Source organism: Apium graveolens, chromosome 9 (genome assembly GCF_009905375.1).
Source record: "Apium graveolens cultivar Ventura chromosome 9, ASM990537v1, whole genome shotgun sequence".
Taxonomy (NCBI): Eukaryota; Viridiplantae; Streptophyta; class Magnoliopsida; order Apiales; family Apiaceae; genus Apium; species Apium graveolens.
In genome coordinates this window covers 286,890,061-286,911,678 of record NC_133655.1, presented here as the reverse complement: position 1 = coordinate 286,911,678, position 21,618 = coordinate 286,890,061, and the positions used below count along the sequence as shown (strand labels likewise).

The 21,618-nt window shown below is 39.2% G+C and overlaps 1 protein-coding gene across 1 annotated transcript; it reads right to left on the bottom strand.

Moving 5' to 3' along the window:
- Positions 1-14,458: 14,458 nt before the first annotated feature.
- On the bottom strand, positions 14,459-15,043 carry LOC141686527 (uncharacterized). The gene has a single exon (XM_074491557.1). The coding sequence runs from the start codon at positions 15,041-15,043 to the stop codon at positions 14,459-14,461; it is 585 nt and encodes a 194-aa protein (XP_074347658.1).
- Between the last annotated feature and the right edge of the window lie 6,575 nt (positions 15,044-21,618).

Below are 21,618 nucleotides of genomic sequence, written 5' to 3'. Positions count from 1 at the left end.
TCCGAAATAAGTAAAATTCATACTTAAATATATCTTATATTCGTAATAATTTGATTATTTAATTATAAATTAATGTAAAATTACTATATTTAATAAAGAGATATTTTTTTATGTCTCAAAACATGGAAAAATAAATAAGTTATGATCCGAGATATCCGAACCGCATTTAATCTGAACCGAATTTTGTCTGATTTTTATCCGAATTTCATCCGCTTTTGATCCTAATTAGACCCGAACCGAATCACATCCGATCCGATCCGAATGACCTCCAGTTATATCATAATCCGAAAGTGGAACTGATCCAAAATAGATCCGATCCGAAACCGATCCGGTTATCCGATTTGCCAGGTCTATATACAGGTATAAAAACTTTGATATATCTTTTCACAGCTCAGACTTCACGCAGGCCGATCTAGATGTATTGCATCTTGCTGTTTTCTCTATGAATTTGAACGAGTTAATGTTGATCTTATGCACATGACGTCGGTGTTAAACGGCTAATATCTAAACAGCACAGTAGTTGGTCAACACTCTTAGAAGGTTAATGGCCCTGGGAGCCTACGAGACAGCCCAAATCACATAATATACATAAAGGGAGTTGAGCTTGTCTAGGTGACTTAACGGAAAGCCTATATGAGATTGATCACAAAGAACTTGTTAGGAATATGTGTATTAGTTTGATGATAAGTTAAGCAAAACACTTAAGTAGAAATCTAGTGTTTGTAGCCTCAACGGATAAGACCATCTTGGCTATCCGTTGAAGGAGTAGCTTTACTTAGCAATAAGTTTGGTATTGTAGCACATTTCACTCTCTGGTTTCAAGCTGTAATTCTTAGATGTTGTTAGGAAATAATCAGTCATGTTGACTACTAATGGATGTACAAATAGGAGGGCTAATTGTAAATATTTCATGCCTTGTAATTTTGTATAAGTAAAGAAGTGTCAACGGATATTGAAGACCTTCAATGGATAAGAAACAAAGCTTCAACGGATGTCTCTAATACTTCAACGGATAATATCCATCAACGGATAAGTGCTTCAACAGAAAAAGACTTCAACTGATAATGCATCAACGGATAAAGCTTCAACGGATAAAGCCTCAACGGATAGGGTATCAACGGATGAAAGCTTCAACGGATGTTTAGTTCATTAGCAGTTGATAGTGACAATTCACAAGTTGACAGAGGTACATGGGTTGACAGAGACATACTGGAATATGGAAGCCTCTAGGAGGAATCAAGAAAATGCAGCATTTCCATTCTGATGCAAACAAGGAAGTATTCAAAGATTTACAGATTATCCTAAATTGCATTGGATAGAGAAATGAAGAAGAAACATGTGAAGAATCTTTTCAATTGTATTTTACAGTTTGTCTTCACTTGTAAACTTGGTGATATATAAACCAAGTAGCAGCTAGTAATTAGATGTGAATTTTTTCCTGAGCTGTTTAGAAATATCAAAAGAGAAAATCATCTAGTTTGTACTAGGAAGCAGCTGTGATTTAATTTTTGAATCACAGATTTTCTGAAATAACACATCTCTGTTGGAACAACAAATCCACCAGAAAAGTTTTTAAGTTCTTCGTGTTCATTACATTTGTGTTTGAATATATATCTGTCTGCATCAGCTTCAAGCAATTCACACACATTTGATCACTCAAACACTTAGCCTTAGAAACTGCTCAAAACTTGAAAAAGTTTTAAGATTTACATTCAACCCCCTTCTGTAAATCTCATTGTTAGTCCACTGGGAATAACAATTGGTATCAGAGCAAGCTCTTAACATACAAAGAGTTTAAAGATCTATTCTGCTAACATCATGAGTGCACAGAAGAACCCTCCTGTTACCATCATGAATAGGAAGGATATTGGTGTAAAGATCCCAGTCCTGGAAAAGGATAACTATCATCACTGGAAAGTGAAGATGCATTTACATCTTCTTTCTCAAGATGAAAGCTACATCAACTGTATTGAAAATGGTCCTCACATCCCTCACAAAGTAGCCACAGCTGCTACTGCAACAGTTGCTGTTGGACAGTCCATTCCCAAGCCAAGAGCAGAATGGACTATTGAAGACATGGAAGAAATCCGCAAGGATAAGAGAGCCATGAACATTTTGTTTAATGGCTTAGATCAAGATATGTTTGACAATGTCATCAATTGCCAAACTGCAAAGGAAGTTTGGGATACTGTACAAATCATCTGTGAAGGTACTGAGCAGGTCAGAGAGAACAAGATGTAGCTTCTTATTCAACAGTATGAATATTTTCACTTTGAAGAAGGTGAATCATTAAATGATACCTTCAACAGGTTTCAGAAACTGTTGAATGGATTGAAGCTGTATGGTAGAGTGTACCAAGTCAAGGATTCCAACTTAAAATTTCTTAGGTCTCTGCCAAAGGAATGGAAGCCCATGATTGTCTCTTTGAGAAACTCTCAAGATTATAAGAACTTCACACTTGAAAGATTATATGGAATTTTGAAGACTTATGAACTTGAAATGGAGCAGGATGAGCTGTTGGAAAAGGGAAAGGGAAAAGGAGGAACAGTTGCTCTTGTAGCTGACAGTGAGAAGATGGAAGCCAGGAATGAGGAGAAGACAATGCCAAGTCTCAAAATTGGCACAAGCAAATCAGAATCAAGCAAGGGTAAAGAGCAAGTTGCTGAGGATGAAGACAATTCCAGTCAGGATGAATCTGATGATATTGAAGAACATTTGGCCTTTCTGTCCAGGAGGTTTGCAAAGATGAAGTTCAGGAAAAACACAAAGTTCACTAAGCCAAACAAAAACATGGTGGACAAATCAAAGTTCAAATGTTACAACTGTGGCATTAGTGGACACTTTGCAAGTGAGTGTAGGAAGCCAAATTCTGAGAAAAAGAAATTTGAGCAAGTTGATTACAAAAAGAAGTATTTTGATTTGCTCAAACAAAAGGAAAGAGCATTTCTCACTCAAGATGATTGGGCAGCAGATGGGGTAAATGAAGATGATGATGTGGAATATGTCAACCTAGCCCTGATGGCTAATTCTGATGAAAATGAAACTAGTTCATCAAGCAACCAGGTAATTACTACTGATCTCTCTCAGCTTTCTAAACATGAATGTAATGAAGCCATAAATGATATGACCAATGAATTATATCATTTGCACGTTTCCCTTAAATCACTAGCAAAAGAAAACACTAGGATCAAGGATAATAATGTGTTTTTAAGTGATAGGAATGCTGTGTTAGAGGATCAGGTAATTGAGCTTGAAAAGATAAAACTTAAATGCCTGACTGTTGAGAGTGAACTAGCAGAAGCTGTTAAGAAAGTGGAAATTCTTTCTAAACAGTTAGAAAGTGAGCAAGAGGTAATCAAGGCCTGGAACACATCTAGGGATGTTAGTGTTCAGATTGCAAAGGTCCAGGGAATTGAATCATTCTGTGAGGATGCCTGGAAGAAAAACAAAAAGAAGTTAGAATTAATTGATGGATTGTCAACGGATGTGGAATCAACGGATGATGAAAGTTATCCGTTGAAGGAAGAAAAGGAGCATCCGTTGAAGGCTCATCAATTAAAACAGGCAAGTTCTTTTAAAAATAAAAATCTAAATAAAAAGAATGATTCAACTCTCAAGAACTTTGTCAAAGAAGGAGCTAGCACATCCAGAGATGTTAGTAAGGTGAATATAGGACACATGACTTTAGACCAGCTAAAAGATAGGCTTAAGTTGGTTGAGGATAAGAAGGAAACTAAAAGAAAATCTAAAAGAAATGGGAAGGTAGGGATTAATAAATATAACAATTACACACCTGATAGGTATGCTCCTAGAAAAAGCTGTGTGCATTGTAAAAGTGTTAATCACCTATCTGATAATTGCAAATCTGTTAAAAATGCTCCCATGCCTTCAAATCCCTCCATGCCTAACATGTCTATGTCACTTCTATATGCTATGCCTGTTATGTCTCACCAGAATCCCCATACACATTTTGCAAACATGCCATACATTAACAATCCTTATTTTACTGCATTTAGTATGCCTCAAATGCCATACAATATGCCTATGTGGAATAACATGTTTGCACAACCTATGCCTTATCAAATTCAATCAAATGTGTTAAATGATTCCGTGACTAACCCTACACTTCAACCAACCACATCTGAGACCAAGGTTGACCCAAAGTTACCTAAGTCAAAAGATGCAGGAGGAATGAAGTCTAGGAAAAAGACTAACAAGGTTGGACCCAAGGAAACTTGGGTACCAAAATCAACTTGATTGATTTTGTTGTGTGCAGGGACAAAGAAGGAATCTATGGTACTTGGACAGTGGTTTTTCAAGACACATAACAGGAGATTTCACCCTGCTCACAGAGTTTAAGGAGAGAGCTGGCCCTAGCATAACCTTTGAAGATGACAGCAAAGGATTCACTATGGGATATGGCTTGATTTCAAAAGAAAATGTCATCATTGATGAAGTTGCATTCGTTGATGGTCTCAAACACAATTTATTGAGCATCAGTCAACTATGTGACAGAGGGAATACTGTTTCCTTCAATTCTGAAGCCTGTATTGTCACAAGTAAAAAGGACAATAAAGTGGTTCTAACTGGAGTTAGAAAAGGGAATGTGTACTTAGCTGATTTCAACTCTACAGATGCAGAATCCATTACTTGTCTTCTCAGCAAAGCAAGTCCAGTTGAAAGTTGGCTATGGCACAAGAAGCTGTCCCATTTGAATTTCAAGACAATGAATGATCTAGTAAAAAAGGACTTAGTTGGAGGAATGCCTCTAGTGGAATTCACAAGGGATGGACTGTGTGATGCTTGTCAGAAAGGAAAGCAAAAGAAAGTATCATTCAGTAAGAAGCTTGAATCTGCAATTGATGAACCACTACAACTTCTACACATGGATCTTTTTGGACCAGTCAATGTATTATCAATTTCAAGGAAAAGATACTGCCTAGTGATTGTAGATGATTTCTCAAAGTTTTCATGGGTTTATTTTCTTGGATCAAAGGATGAAGCTAGTGAAATCATCATCAATCATATCAAGCAAGTCAACAATCATCCTGATTTCAAAGTAAGGAATATTAGGAGTGACAATGGAACTGAGTTCAAGAATTCAACCATGAAGATGTTCTGTGAAGAAAATGGGATCATGCATGAGTTCTCAGCTCCAAGAACTCCACAACAAAATGGTGTGGTAGAAAGAAAGAACAGATCACTAATTGAAGCTGCAAGGACAATGCTTGAGGAGTCAAAACTCCAAACTTATTTTTGGGCTGAGGCTGTTAACTGTGCATGTTACACTCAGAATATTTCTCTAATCAATCAAGCAAAATGCATGACTCCCTATCAATTATTCAAGAGAAGAAAACCAACTTTAAACTTTCTACATGTCTTTGGTTGCAAATGCTACATCTTAAGGAATCAATCTGATCACAAAGGAAAGTTTGATGCAAAGGCTGATGAAGGAATATTTGTTGGTTATTCTGCTGGAAAATCATATAGGGTCTACAATCTAAGAACCAACATTGTCATGGAATATGTACATGTTGTGTTTGATGATAAAAAGATTGATGGACTAACAGATGAGGGACATCATGAAGAACTCAAATTTGACAACATTGAAATATACTGTGATGATAGTGAAGATGAGAATAATGAAGAAGGCATCTCAAGAAGAATCTAGAATCTGCCTTTGGATAACGCACAGAATGCTGCATCCGTTGAAAGTTATAATTCAGCTTCCGTTGAAAGAAGCAATGCAGCATCCGTTGAAAGACAAAGTGCATCATCCGTTGAAGTTCATAACGAAGCATCCGTTGATCACAGTCTGTCAACGGATAATCAATTCACCTCATCAGTTGATAGAGCTCCCAATTCCTTTCAAAGGATCAGCAACTCAGGGGGAGTTTCAACAAATCAACATTCTATCTCACATCATGACAATACTGAGGCAACCTCATCAAGGGCTAATCTACCACCTCAAAGGAAATGGACCAAGAATCACCCTTTTGAACTGATCATTGGTGATGCTACATCAAAAGTACAAACTAGAAGGGCTACTCAAGATGAATGTCTGTATAGTAGCTTTCTATCACAGGAGGAACCTAAGCGAGTGGAAGAAACTCTTTTGGATCCAGATTGGATTTTAGCAATGCAAGAGGAGCTAAACCAATTTGAGAGGAACAAAGTATGGAAGCTGGTACCCAAGCCAAAGAACAAGAGTTCTATTGACACAAAATGGGTATTCAGAAACAAGATGGATGAAAATGGCATTGTCATAAGGAATAAAGCCAGATTGGTTGCTAAAGGCTATTCTCAACAAGAGGGAATAGATTTTGATGAAACATTTGCTCCAGTTGCCAGACTTGAATCCATCAGAATCTTTCTAGCCTATGCAGCTAATGCCAATTTCAAAGTCTATCAGATGGATGTCAAGAGTGCATTTCTAAATGGGGAATTGGAGGAAGAAGTTTATGTAAGCCAACCTCCAGGTTTTGAAGATCCAAATTCTCCAGACCATGTGTATTATCTGTTGAAAGCACTCTATGGACTAAAGCAAGCACCTAGAGCCTGGTATGAGACTTTGTCAAAGTTCCTTCTTGATAATCACTTCACAAGAGGTACTGTTGACAAAACTCTATTCTTTAGAAATGTTAATGGCTCTAAGATACTTGTACAAATTTATGTAGATGATATTATTTTTGGATCTACAGATGATAAACTTTGTAAAAAGTTTGCTAAATTAATGCAAAGTAAATATGAAATGAGCATGATGGGAGAGCTAACTTACTTTCTTGGTTTACAAGTTAAACAAGTTAGTGGTGGAATTTTCATTAGTCAAACTAAATATATTTATGATCTTTTAAAGAAGTTTGACTTAATGGATTGTTCACCTGCAAAAACTCCCATGGCCACTGCCACTAAGCTTGAATTAAATAAGGCTGAAAAGTCTGTGGATATTACAAGTTATAGAGGCATGGTTGACTCACTTTTATATTTAACTGCTAGTAGACCTGATATTATGTTTTCTACATGTCTCTGTGCTAGATTTCAAGCTGACCCTAAAGAATCTCACTTAGTGGCTATTAAAAGAATTTTCAGATATCTCAAGGGGACTCCAAATCTAGGAATTTGGTACCCTAGAGAGTCTGGTTTTGATCTAATTGGCTACTCAGATGCAGATTATGCAGGTTACAAAATAGACAGGAAAAGCACAACAGGCACCTGTCAATTTCTAGGGAACAAGCTTGTATCATGGTTCAGCAAGAAGCAGAATTCTGTTTCCACATCAACAGCTGAAGCTGAGTACATTGCTGCTGGTAGTTGCTGTGCACAAATACTATGGATGAGGAACCAATTATTTGACTATGGTATGACTGTTAACAAAATTCCAATATTTTGTGACAACACAAGTGCCATTGCCATTACTGAAAATCCAGTGCAGCACTCAAGAATCAAGCACATTGATATCAAGTACCACTTCATTAGGGAACATGTGATGAAAGGTACAGTGGAACTTCATTTTGTTCCAAGTGAAAAGCAGATTGCAGACATATTTACCAAGCCACTTGATGAATCAACATTCACAAGATTAGTAAGTGAGTTAGGTATGCTCAACTATTCATAATCTATGTCATCTATATAATCTGTCTTGTAGCCTGAAATGAATTTGTTGCAAGAACAAAGTTGGCTTTAATCAAGACTTATCCTATCAACGGATATTCCCTATCCGTTGAAATCCAAAATTGTTCTATCAACGGATATTCATTATCCGTTAAAAGATAAATACATTTCTGGTAATTTTATCCTTCAACGGATAAAATGGTGTTGTTCATCAACGGATAACTATTTACCTTATCCGTTGATGTGTCACGTCAGTTACTATAAGTGAGTCACAGCCGTTGATTCTTTTACTCAACCGTTGATACAGATATACAGTGTTGTATGTACTTGTATTTACGGTAGTTTTCAGAATTTCTACAGTTTTATTTATTCTTGAATGGCTGTAACTTACTTAAAAGTATCACTTAATTATTTTATTTATGTTTTAATTCAAGAAAGTATAAAAGCCCAATTGAACTCTTATTTTCGCTTTACGCTTTCTTGCAATCATTATTCTCCTTCTCTCTAAATTCTCAAGTTTTTCTCTGCAACCTCTACTCACAACAATGGCACCAGTAGTCAAAATTATGTCTCAAACAGGATTTGTTTATGAAAAGAATAATTTCATAGTCTTGGTTGAAAAGAATGAAGCCCATTCTGATTATCACAAGATGATGGACTTCATCAAGAACTGCAAACTAAGCTATGCAATGCTGGAAGCCCCAACCATCTACTGTGAGGTGATTGAGGAGATTTGGACAACTGCAGAGTTCAACTCCTCAGATATGACTATTGCCTTCTCTCTCAAAGGTAAGGACTATTGCATTAATTATGATGATATACAATCTTGCTTTAAGTTGCCTGAGAATAATGCCATGACACCACACACTGATAAAGATGTCTCTACAATGCTAGATTCCATAGGCTATGCTTTTGATTCTGCTAGTTTAGGTAGTATTAGAAGGAAAGGCCTTAGAAAAGAATGGAGTTTTCTTGGAGATGCCTTTATTAAGGTTTTCTCTGGGAAGATTAGCAATTTTGATGCTATCACTTCATCTCTTGTTAATATGCTCTATATGCTAGTTTCTGATAGGTACTTTAATTTTAGCAACTGTGTTATGCTAGAATTAGGTTCCAGATTAGGTAACAAAGCTAATAGACCACATAACATCTACTTTGCTAGATTCTTTATGTTATTGGCTAACCATGTTGCTAAAGGTTTGGTTATATCCAATGAGAATAATAAACTCAAATGCTGGGCACAAGAGAAAAGGGTCCTTGCAGACCTTTTGAGAATGAACCTCAACAGCCAGGTGCCATTGGTATACTTGCCAATCATGAATGCACCACAGGTAAGTGAGGTAAATGTTTCTATAACTCCTACTATTTACAACCCCAATGTTTCTTTGCCTTCTAGTGTGGCTATGGAACCTGTGTCTTTGTCCAAACAGGCTCCTACCAAAGCCACCAAATCTAAAGTTTCCAAAGTCAAGTCAAAGAAACCTACCTCTGTTGTTTCTCAAAAGACAACAGTTGTAACAACTACCATAAACCCTGAAGGGAGTGAACAGGGTGTGAGTGGTGAGGGGAGGGGTGAACATCAAAAAGCCCCCCAGGATAAGGTGGGAGAGGTGAGTGGTACCCAAACCAGCCAAGCCACAGTCTCTCAAAAGACTGTGGTGGTTCAAAAGGAGTCCAGCACATCCCTAGTTGCATCCTCCCAAAAGGATGTAACTATTGAAAATAGTCCCCAACCAGGGACACAGAACAAAAGAGGGAGGGACACTGAAGCCACACATTCACCAATTAAAGCCTTTTCAAGGAAGAAGAAGGCCAAAACCCTAGTTTCCACACAAGGGACACACACAGCACATATACATCCACCAGTATCTGTGCCTTCTCAAATTCAGCTTGATGTGATTCCAGCAAATGTGGAATCACAGCCCCATTCTCTCAATATAGAAACACACCATTCATCAAACTCTCCAACACCCTCTCTGGATGTGGATATGATATTCACATCAATCCCTGATTCTCCCTCATTAAAACTCAGGGAGGAGCCCCACTCAAAACCTGATGATCATCATCTTTTAGATGATTTGTTGGATCATCAGCCAATTCTTTCAGATGTAGTTGAAGATTCTGTGTTACCTCACTTAAAATCAATCCACACAGATTCAACAATTATGTCACTTTCTATCTCTACATCATTTCCTTCTTCAACGGATATCTCTCATCCGTTGACAAGTGGTTGTTCTTCAACGGATAAGCTTAACAGCAGTTATCCGTTGATACCATCAGTTTCTACTTCAACGGATACTCCCTATCCGTTGATGGCCTCTACACACTTAACAGAAACAATTCCAACTGTAGAGGACATGGCAACTGTACAATCACTTTTAGGTTTGAGGGAATGGAGTGATCTTTTGAGTGAGAGGCTGGGTTGCTCCCAGGCAAAAGGAGAGGTTGAGAGTCACCAAATGCATGCTATTTCTTCCAGCATGGCAAAAGTGAGTGAGAGGAGTGCCACCTTAGAAGGTGAAGGTGAGGGTGTGAGGGTGTGTGTGAGCCAGGGGGAGCCCCTGATGCAAGAACAGAGAGAAATTGAGAGAAAGGCGGGTACAGAAGCTATAAGGATGGATCCAGCCATTGCTAGTGAGTTAATGAAAGTGGATGATGCAGATAAGGAAAGACAATTTCAGCAACATTACAAAGCTGTCATTGATAACATTTCCTTAGGTGCTGACACTTTTACTCACCCTGTTTTAGCCTATTAATTATTGGCTGCTCAGGGCAATGTGGAGGCAGAACAGACACTACACATTGTACACACTTCAGAATCTCTTCTCAGAGACAAAGCTGCTGTCAACAGGCTGCCTTCTCAAGCTGGTGAGCCATCTGAAGAATTTGGAGTAAATTCTAATGATGATGACTCTAATTCTTTGAATGAGAGCATGAACTTAGGGGGAGTAACAGGCCCAAGTTCTGTTCCTGATCTTCCTGCATGGGCATGGGCAAAACCATCAACACCAGGAGAGTTTGGTGTCACTTTGGTCAGACAAGTCATGACAATTCAGCAGGCCCTTCAGGAGACTCAGGATGCTGGTACCAAGGCAATTCATCAAGCTCATCTGGAATCTCTGCATCTCTTGCAGTTGCAGCATTACCAGCAAAATCTAAGTGTGGATGAGCTCAAGCTGGACATTGCTGATCTGAAATCCTACAATGCTGAGAAATTGGATTCAGTTATACCCTATGGTACTATGCAAGATTTGTTGGGGAGACTGAGGAAAGCATCTGATGCTGACAAGAGGCTGGCCGGATTGGAAGATAGGGTTCAAATTATTGAAGACTCTATGGTCACCATTCTTCAGAATCAACAAACTCAAACAGATCTACTCATGCAGCTGGCACAAGCACAAGGCTTGACTCCTACCCTTGATGATAACAAAAAGGGGGAGAATAAAAGGGAAGGGGAAGGAGAGCCATCTACAACAGTTCAGATTTCTCAAGTGCTAGTTCCTGTTATCACAACTTCTCCACCTATTCAAGTCAAAGGAAAGCTAGATGGAATTGATCTAATCCAGATAGCAGCAGCTGAATTGCAAGTCAAAGAGCAAAGGAAGAAGATTGATGAAAAGATGCAACTAATATTTGGTTCTACAACTTCTCAATCACAATCTGTGAAGCATAGCACAAAAGTGGAATCAATTATTATGGAACTCAAGCCAGTAGGGAGGCATAAGGATGGAGAAACTTCTTCCAAAGATCTGCAACCTATGGTTCTCAAGCCCAACAACAGATCCAATAAGGACTCTACAAAGAATCCTCTAAAAGAGGTGGATTTTCCTCTTCCAAAAGCTGATGAGAACAAGCTTTTAGGTAGAAGAATTGTATATTTCAAAGAGACCATGGATGAGGCTGTAAGGAGAAACATGGCTATTATCTTCAGAGAGGGAAAGAGCATATGTGTGATGCAAGGACATCCCAAATTCTCAATAGCCAAGAGGGAAGAAACCAAAAGGTTGAAGGAAGAAGCCAAGCAGCTAAAGGCTAACAAAAGAGCACAAGCAAAGCTTGAAAAACAGCTAAAGTCAAGTCAGGCTGAAATACAGAAAGAAATTGAAGACAAAGGTGAAGATGAAGCTATGGGGAACATGGTTGGTACTGAGATGGAGGAAAGAAGTAAGGAAGAATGGCATAAAGGGAAAAGAAAGATGGTGGATAAGACTGAAGAAACCCAATCAATATCCAAACCACTACCCTCTATTCTTGAACCCATTGTACCTGACCACTTCATGAACATTCATGGTGAAACAATCATTCCCAAGGAGGAACCAATTGATTGGGACACCATCAAATTGCCCACCTTCCTAACCTCTTTTACACCATCAAAGAAGCAGAAAAGTAGAATCAAATCAACACCCTCTAAAGCCTCAATCAAATTCACACAGAAGCCTAAGCCTAAACCTCAAACCTCTAAAGATGATTATGTTCACATATGTGACATAAAAGAATTTTCAAACATTGAACTCTATCTGGATGAGCTGGAGGATGTAAGGGGAATAGCTGCCTACAGACAGCTACCAGAAAGACTAGTGTTCAAATACAAAGGAGCTGGGGAAAGAACATGGCCTCTTCACAGAATTCTGAATGAAGGCTATTCTACCTTGATTAGAGTCTACTCAGCCATACAAAAGGATTCTGGCTTTACCAGGACTGCCAAGACTAAGATTCTCAATAAGATTGCCAACATAAGGAAAACTTGGAGGGAGCCCAATGCCTTGCCTAGAACTTTACTCATTCAAGAAAGAGGAATTACAATTCACAAATCACCTCATTGGTTGATGGAGTTCAGAGACAACAAAGGAGTCAGAAGATTTTTCAGAATTGAAGATCAGCTAAAGATTGCCAGTAATGAAACTCTCAAGGATATGTAATCTAAGTTAGATATCAATGAAGAAGATGAAGCTGAATTCTACAGACAACTTCAACTTCAAATAGAGGAGAATGACAGGAGGCTAGGAAAGAAAACCAGGGATCAAAGGAAAAGAAAGTAATTTGCTCAGGCTAAAGGAGCACCCTTGGAAACAATGTAATTCTTCAATTTTATCTCAGCATATACACCTTTGTAGCACTTTTGAATTTCTGCTTTGTTACAGTTTATATATTTGTTAAGTATTTTGTTATCATCAAGCTAAACCCAAATTTATGCCTACAGTTCTAGTAGACATAAATAGGGGGAGATTGTTAGGAATATGTGTATTAGTTTGATGATAAGTTAAGCAAAACACTTAAGTAGAAATCTAGTGTTTGTAGCCTCAACGGATAAGACCATCTTGGCTATCCGTTGAAGGAGTAGCTTTACTTAGCAATAAGTTTGGTATTGTAGCACATTTCACTCTCTGGTTTCAAGCTGTAATTCTTAGATGTTGTTAGGAAATAATCAGTCATGTTGACTACTAATGGATGTACAAATAGGAGGGCTAATTGTAAATATTTCATGCCTTGTAATTTTGTATAAGTGAAGAAGTGTCAACGGATATTGAAGACCTTCAACGGATAAGAAACAAAGCTTCAATGGATGTCTCTAATGCTTCAACGGATAATATCCATCAACGGATAAGTGCTTCAATGGATAAAGACTTCAACTGATAATGCATCAACGGATAAAGCTTCAACGGATAAAGCCTCAACGGATAGGGCATCAACGGATGAAAGCTTCAACGGATGCTTAGTTCATTAGCAGTTGATAGTGACAATTCACAAGCTGACAGAGGCACATGGGTTGACAGAGACATACTGGAATGTGGAAGCCTCTAGGAGGAATCAAGAAAATGCAGCATTTCCATTCTGATGCAAACAAGGAAGTATTCAAAGATTTACAGATTATCCTAAATTGCATTGGATAGAGAAATGAAGAAGAAACATGTGAAGAATCTTTTCAATTATATTTTACAGTTTGTCTTCACTTGTAAACTTGGTGATATATAAACCAAGTAGCAGCTAGTAATTAGATGTGAATTTTTTCCTGAGCTGTTTAGAAATATCAAAAGAGAAAATCATCTAGTTTGTACTAGGAAGCAGCTGTGATTTAATTTTTGAATCACAGATTTTCTGAAATAACACATCTCTGGTGGAACAACAAATCCACCAGAAAAGTTTTTAAGTTCTTCGTGTTCATTACATTTGTGTTTGAATATATATATGTCTGCATCAGCTTCAAGCAATTCACAAACATTTGATCACTCAAACACTTAGCCTTAGAAACTGCTCAAAACTTGAAAATTTTTTGAGATTTACATTCAACCCCCTTCTATAAATCTCATTATTAGTCCACTGGGAATAACAGAACTTCAAAACAATTATGGTAATCCCAGTCTTTAATATATCAACATCAGTTTCATTAGAAAGAAGAAATGTCATGATTAAGAAGTAAGAACACTTCAACTTGTAGTAATACTGATGAACCAATGACATGCAAGACAGAATTTAAAAATTCCACCTACCAAATTCATAATTTAGGCAAATGCATGGTAGTCCTAATATTGTTTTAAATTTGAGTCATTAAGTTCAGATGACAGTCTTATAAGAACTTGATTATGGTTTTAAAAGTATCTTCATATTAGTCTTTTGCTATGGATTCACTACGATTTACGAGACAGAGATAAGGATAAGGAAGAAATTGTACTGAATAATATTAATACTGGTTACAGGATAGATTTGCTACAATTCGAGATGTAGCCTCTCCTACAGTTAACTCCCACAATTATCAACCTGCCTATAATTGTAAACCCTACTTCCTTTTATCCTCCCCACTTTCTCCTAACAAAAGACTATTCTGCCCTTCTTCAAAAATAACAAGTCTTCAGTCTATTTGGGCTTCAATAGCGTGGGCTTTCTTACTCTTGGGCCTTCTCACATATGTGAACAGTATAGGTGGCTGGCCTGGGTTTATAGCATTACCCGCGGCCCATACAGCCACCTTGTCCTCAAGGTGGAAAGAAGGGAATCTACTGTCCAACTCTACAAACTGCTCCCAGGTAGCTTCATACTCCGGTAACCCCTCCCATTGAATTAGCACTTCCACAGCCGCAGAGGGAGTTGCTATGTTTTTTCGCACCCCTAGTACCTTCTGAGGAGTGCCTTCCCAGACTAGTGTGGCACTTATATTGGGAGGTAGGATTGATGTAGCATTGGATTGACCCACTGCTTTCTTTAATTGAGAAACATGGAATACTGGGTCAATTCTCGAAGTGGGTGATAGCTGCAGTTTATATGCCACCTTACCTACACGCTGGATCACATCGAATGGGCCATAATAACGAGGTGCCAACTTGGCACAAGCTCGCGTGGCTACTGACTGTTGCCTGTACGGTTGCAGTTTGAGGTAGACGAGGTCTCCTACCTGGAACTCCAATTCTCTACGAGACTTGTCCTCTTGGTTTTTCATACGCTGTTGAGCCTGTAATAATTGTACCTTCAACTCATCAATAATAGCATCTCATTCCTGTAACTGATCTTCAATGGCAGAGAGCCCTGTGCTTCCAGGAATGAATTTGATTAATGGTGGGGGATCTCTACCATACAAGGCCTTAAAGGGAGTGAAACTCGTAGACACATGGTACGAAGTATTATACCAATACTCCGCCCAAGATAACCAATTTGCCCAAGTTCTTGATTTGCCATTAATAAAGCTCCTCAGATAATTTTCCACACATTTGTTAACCACCTCTGTTTGACCGTCGGTTTGTGGGTGGTATGCGGTACTGTGATGCAACATTGTACCCTGTAGCCTAAAAATTTCTTTCCAAAAGAGACTGAGAAATACCTTATCACGATCTGATATAATAGTGGTGGGGAAACCATGGAGGCGTACCACTTCCCGAATAAAAATCGAGGCAACTCCTTGAGCTGTGAATGGGTGTTTTAAGGGCAGAAAGTGTGCATATTTTGTGAGACGGTCGACTACCACCAGTACCGAATCCCAACCTTGCGATTTTGGTAGCCCCTCGATGAAATCCATCGACAACTCATCCCAAACAGTTGATGGTATTGGTAGTGGGTTAAGGAGACCCGCTGATTTGAGTGCAGATGATTTGATTTGTTGGCACACCTTACATGCCTGCACATATTGGGTCACTGCCTTCCTCATGCCCACCCAGAACCAAGTGGATGCAATACGCTGATATGTCTTGAATTCGCCTGAATGGCCCCCCATGGGCGTATCATGATACGTGTGCAATAATTTGGCAATGAGAGAACACCTTGACGGTAATACAATTCTTCCATTAAACCTTAAAATCCCATGCTCCAAGGTGTATCCCTTGGCCACCACTTGTCCTTTTTCCAAATCTGCTTTGAGTTTCTTAATAAAGGGATCTTCTTTGATAATTGCTTGTACCTCCTCCCAAGGTGTGCCCCCAGTAGTGATTAGAGTACTAAGTTCCCCAACAGGCCCAGACTGCCGAGAGAGGGCATCTGCCACACGATTTGAGGCCCCAGACTTGTAATGAATTTCAAAGTCAAAGCCCATTAATTTGCTGACCTACTTCTGGTATTCCGGGCCTACTTCTCGTTGTTCCATCAAAATTTTCAGGCTTTGTTGGTCGGTTCTCACAATGAAATGTTGCCCGAGCAGGTAGTGTTTCCATTTGAGTATGGCTAGTACAATCGCCATTAGTTCCTTTTCGTATATGGATTTAAGTCGGGCTCTTGTTCCTAGGACCTTGCTGTAATATGCAATGGGGTGTCCTTCCTAAAGTAAAACAACTCCCAACCCAAAACTAGAGGCGTCAGTTTCCACAATAAAAGCCTTGTTGAAGTTGGGCATAGCCAGAATAGGAGCTTGCGCCAAAGATCGTTTCAATAGCTCGAATGAAGCTGTAGCATTTTCAGTCCACCCAAAGTGATCCCTTTTCATCTGGTCCGCTAAAGGACGAGCTATTGTTGCATACCCAGCTATAAATTTTTGGTAGTAACCCGTTAACCCTAAAAAAGAACGTAACTATTTCAAATTTTTGGGTTGTGGCCACTGTAGCATTGCCTCTATCTTACTTCCATCGACTGCAACCCCCTGATCTAAAATCACGTGTCCCAAATATGCTAACTAAGTCTGCCCAAACTCACACTTATCCTTGTTGGCATACAGCTGGTGCTCTTGTAACGTTTGTAACACCGTGGCCAAATGTCGCTGGTGTTGTGTTGCATCAAGACTGTAAACCAGAATATCATCAAAAAATATGAGGACAAAACGACGGAGATAAGGCTTGAAGACGGTGTTCATAAGGGCCTGAAAGGTAGCAGGCGCATTCTTTAACCCAAAAGGCATTACTAAGAATTCGTAATGCCCCTCATATGTTCGGAAAGCCGTTTTCGTTACATCACCTGCCTTTACTCGAATTTGATGGTAACCCGACTGGAGATCTAATTTAGAAAAAAATTTAGTTCCATGAAGCTCATCTAATATCTCATCAATCACCGGTATTGGAAACTTGTCAGCCACTGTTACCTTGTTCAAAGCGCGGTAATCCACGCAAAACCTCCAAGATCCATTTTTCTTCTTCACTAAAATCACTGGACTGGAAAATGGGCTATTAGATGGTTGGATAATTCCTGCGTGCAGCATGTCCCACACTAAAGCCTCAATTTTGTTCTTTTGAGCCTGGGAGTATCGATAAGGCCTCACGCTCACTGGGTCTGTTCCTTCCTTGAGAGTGATACCATGCTCGTGTCCCCTCGAAGGTGGCAATCCCGGAGGCATCTCAAAAACAGTCTCATAATTCTGCAGTGTAGTGCTAAGAAAGACAGGGACTTCGTGTTTGCCTTTCTCTTCAGCTCCTGGCTGTTTATTAGCAGACAGCTCGTTGAGCTCAACCAGAAAACCTTTTCCTTCTTTCTTTAAGGTTTTGAGCATGGCTTTTAGAGATATTAATGAACGCCCCAAGCTTGGATCTCCTTGAACTGTCACTTGTTCTCCACCGACCATAAATTTCAATGTTTGGGTCTTCCAATTTGTTATCACCGTACCCAATTTCTCTAACCAAGCTACACCCAAGATCACGTCGGAATTACCCAAATCCAACGGCAGAAAATCCTCCACTACGGTTATAGTAGGCAAGTGCACCATTACCCCATTGCATTCTCCTTCTCCACCTGCCATTTCCCCATTTCCCAACGACACGCCAAACTTCCCTGTTTTAACCACTGATAACCCTAGTTTTTTAACCGCATTGGTGGATATAAAATTGTGGGTTGCCCCAGGATCCACCATTACCACCACATCTTTGCCCAGAACCTCGCCTCGCAACCTCAGAGTTTTTGGATTAGTGATTCCCACAACCGAATTTAAGGAAATTTCAGGTGGGATCTCTTCATCTTCACTCGGTAATACAACCAGACCCTCCTCCTCCAACTCATCATTTCCCCCTTGCTCAGTCTCCCCCAACCTCACCCTGCATTAAGATGACACTCAACTCACGTTTCTTATAACGATGACCTGCCGACCACTTTTCCTCACACCTGAAGCATTCCCCTTTTTCTCGTTTCGCCTGTAATTCCTTCTCAGTTAATCTCCAAAACTCCCCCATCGGTTTGGCTACTGGTAAATTACTCATACTCCTTCCAGACGGACTAGGGGTGAAGAGGATGACTGGGAATAAACTGACACTGAACGACTACTTGAACTGGGAAAACTGGACTGAGATTTAGATGAGGTTGAATACCATGTACCTGATTTGAATGGATTTGTGCTCACACCACTCGCTTTACGGTTCCCATTACATCTCAGCTTCTTTTCTACTTTTACGGCCAATTCCATAGCATGGTCCAAATTAATCGGGCCTAACACACGCACTTCTGTTTTAATCTCATCCTTTAAACCGTTGATAAATTGGGCCAGTGCAATCTCTTCCGGAACTCCTGTTAGAGGGGCCATCAATTCAATGAAACGCCTTCTATATTCCACTACATCTGTTTGCTGTTGGTGGTGGAGCCACTATTCTTGTAAGCTACCCATAGATGATGGTCGGAACTGCCACAGCAACATGGACTTCAACTCTGTCCAATTCCGGATGGGACGACGCCTGTCTTCCCATTGAAACCATAGTAACGCATCCCCATCTAATGATACCACCGCCGCTTCCAAAGATTCCTCTTCTCCCAATCGGTAGAAATGAAAGTAACGCTCTGCTATCAAAATCCAGCCATCTGGGTTCATTCCATCGAACACCGGTAAATCCAGTTTTTTCACCTTCCAATTTCCTCCCACTGGGTCCCCAAACCGACCCGATCCAAACCCGAATTTACGGCCCGACCCAGTCCCTGACCCGAGACCAGATCCATAACCAAAACCCTCCTTTCGACCCGCTCCACTCCCTTCGACACCCTTCCCTGACCCATTTAATTGAGTCGCCTCATTCACCTTCATGGACAACACCGTCGATCTCATCTCTTCTTGGAATTGCTCCTGTTCCTCCTTAGATATGTTGATTCTCATCTCAACCCGCTGCATAGCCTGGTCCAACATGACAGATAGATGCTCTATAAGGGAACTTTGTAGGCTTCTGGTCGCATTATTAACGGCCGTTGCTATTTGTTCCCCGTGGGTTATCCGTAGCTCTTCGATCCCCTTCTCAAGCTGCTCAATATGAGCTTGATTAAATGGCGGCGCAACCATTTCTCCTTGGATCTACTGCTCTAATACCAATTTTCTATGGATTCACTACGATTTACGAGACAAAGATAAGGATAAGGAAGAAATTGTACTGAATAATATAAATACTGGTTACAAAATAGATTTGCTACAATTAGAGATGTAGCCTCTCCTACAGTTAACTCCCACTATAATCAACCTGCCTATAATTGTAAACCCTACTTCCTTTTATCCTCCCCACTTTCTCCTAACAAAAGACTATTCTGCCCTTCTTTAAAAATAACAAGTCTTCAGTCCATTTGGGCTTCAATAGCGTGGGCTTTCTTACTCTTGGGCCTTCTCACATATGTGAACAGTATAGGTGGCTGGCCTGGGTTTATAGCATCTTTTTACCCTTTATAATACACAAGCTTGAGTTTGTTTACACTGTTATGAAAAGATAAGGATTATCCTAATTATTAGTTAACACATCTATATCTACAAGTACATCAACTACTAGTTGTTTGACAATGATATCCTTATCTTTGGATTACAAATGTTAGTTGCGATTATCCAGCTGAGGTCTTAATAAGTCTAGATACTGAAGTTCTTCTTGACAAGCTAGCCCCCAGCTGCACATACTGAAATTCTCTATTTAAGGCAGCTCCGAAAACACATCTTGAACAATTTCATACGAACACCATATCGCCTGCAAAAACGTACACAGCCAAATAATGAAAACCTATGTGCCTAACTAAACACACAGAAGATTGCACTATATCTATTTACGATGAAACTGTATTCATAACTAAACACAGAAGATGAAATGATGAACAATTTCATCTTGAATTTTGATTGCACTATATCTATTTATGATGAAACTGTATTCATAGACATAGAACCTGATTGTGTATTGATGAGCAACACGCAGAAGATGATGATAAGAGCAAGACGAAGACGATGATCGGTAACAGTAAAACGAAGATGATGATCAGTAGTGCATTGATCAAGTCACCATAGCTCTGATACCATAAAGGTTTTGTAAAGAACTCTTTAGCTCAATATATCAATATATGAATAATGTGTTTTACAGATTTACAGAAATGAAAAATGTCATCCAAATTTTTAACTTACAGGGAAACTATAGCTGGTTATATACAAGAAGAGAGTAAGAATTTTCTAACTAACTTTTGGCGGGAAAAGAAACCAACTGACTAAACTTTTCTTACTCACTAAGCTAAGCTAAATAATTTATATTTATCAAGTAATGTTGATTGACTTTGACCAATGTGATATTGCATTACTAATATCCCCCCTCAAGTTGGGAGGTGTAGCAGAAGAAACCATCCCCAACTTGGACAACAGTTCCTTAAATTGAGGTAAATGAACTATCTTTGTAAGAACATCTGCCAATTGGTTCGTAGTAGGGTGATAACTGAGTTGCAGTAGACCTTCCAGCACTTTATCCCTTGTGAAATGACAATCAATTTCTATATGCTTTGTTCTCTCATGAAAGACTGGATTCCTGGCAATATGAAGAGCAGACTGATTATCACAGTTGAGTTGAACAAGTTTTAATCCATGAATGCCTAGTTCTTCCAACAATCTGACTTTCCAAACAACTTTAGAAGCAGCAGAAGCCATTGCTCTATACTCGGCCTCAGAAGAAGATCTGGACACAGTGGACTGCTTCTTTGATTTCCATGTAATAGGAGAATTTCCGAGTAATAAAACATAGCCAGTAACAGATCTTCTAGAATCAGGACATGAAGCCCAGTCTGAATCAGAAAAGGCCTGAAGAGTTATAGCAGTAGAAGCCTTAAGCAAAATCCCTTGACCTATGGTAGCATTTAAGTATCTCAGAGTGTGTAACAATGCATCATAATGAGGAACTCTTGGAGCCTGTAGGAACTGACTCAACACTTGAACTGTATAGCTCAGATCAGGTCTAGTATTTGTTAAAAAATTTAATTTCCCAACTATTGACCTGTAGAGCTCTGCATCTTTAAATAATGGTCCATCATCTGCTGTTAATCTAAGATCAAGAGATAGAGGAGTAAGAGCTTTCTTAGACAAATCATCATCAATAAGCTGCAGAATCTCCTTTGTATATTTTGTTTGACTAAGAACAGTCCCTTCAGGAAGATAAGACACCTCAATGCCTAGAAAATAGTGCAATACTCCAAGATCCTTAATAGTGAATTTGGCATGTAATTGCTGCTTGAGAGCTGTTATTTTAGTAAGATTACTACCAGTGACAAGAATGTCATCTACATACACAGCTACAATGGTAATATTAGTCTTGTCTTTGCAAATAAACAAGCTATAATCCAATTTTGACTGATAAAACCCTTGACTAATAAGCTCATCAACTAAAGTTTCATGCCACTCCCTAG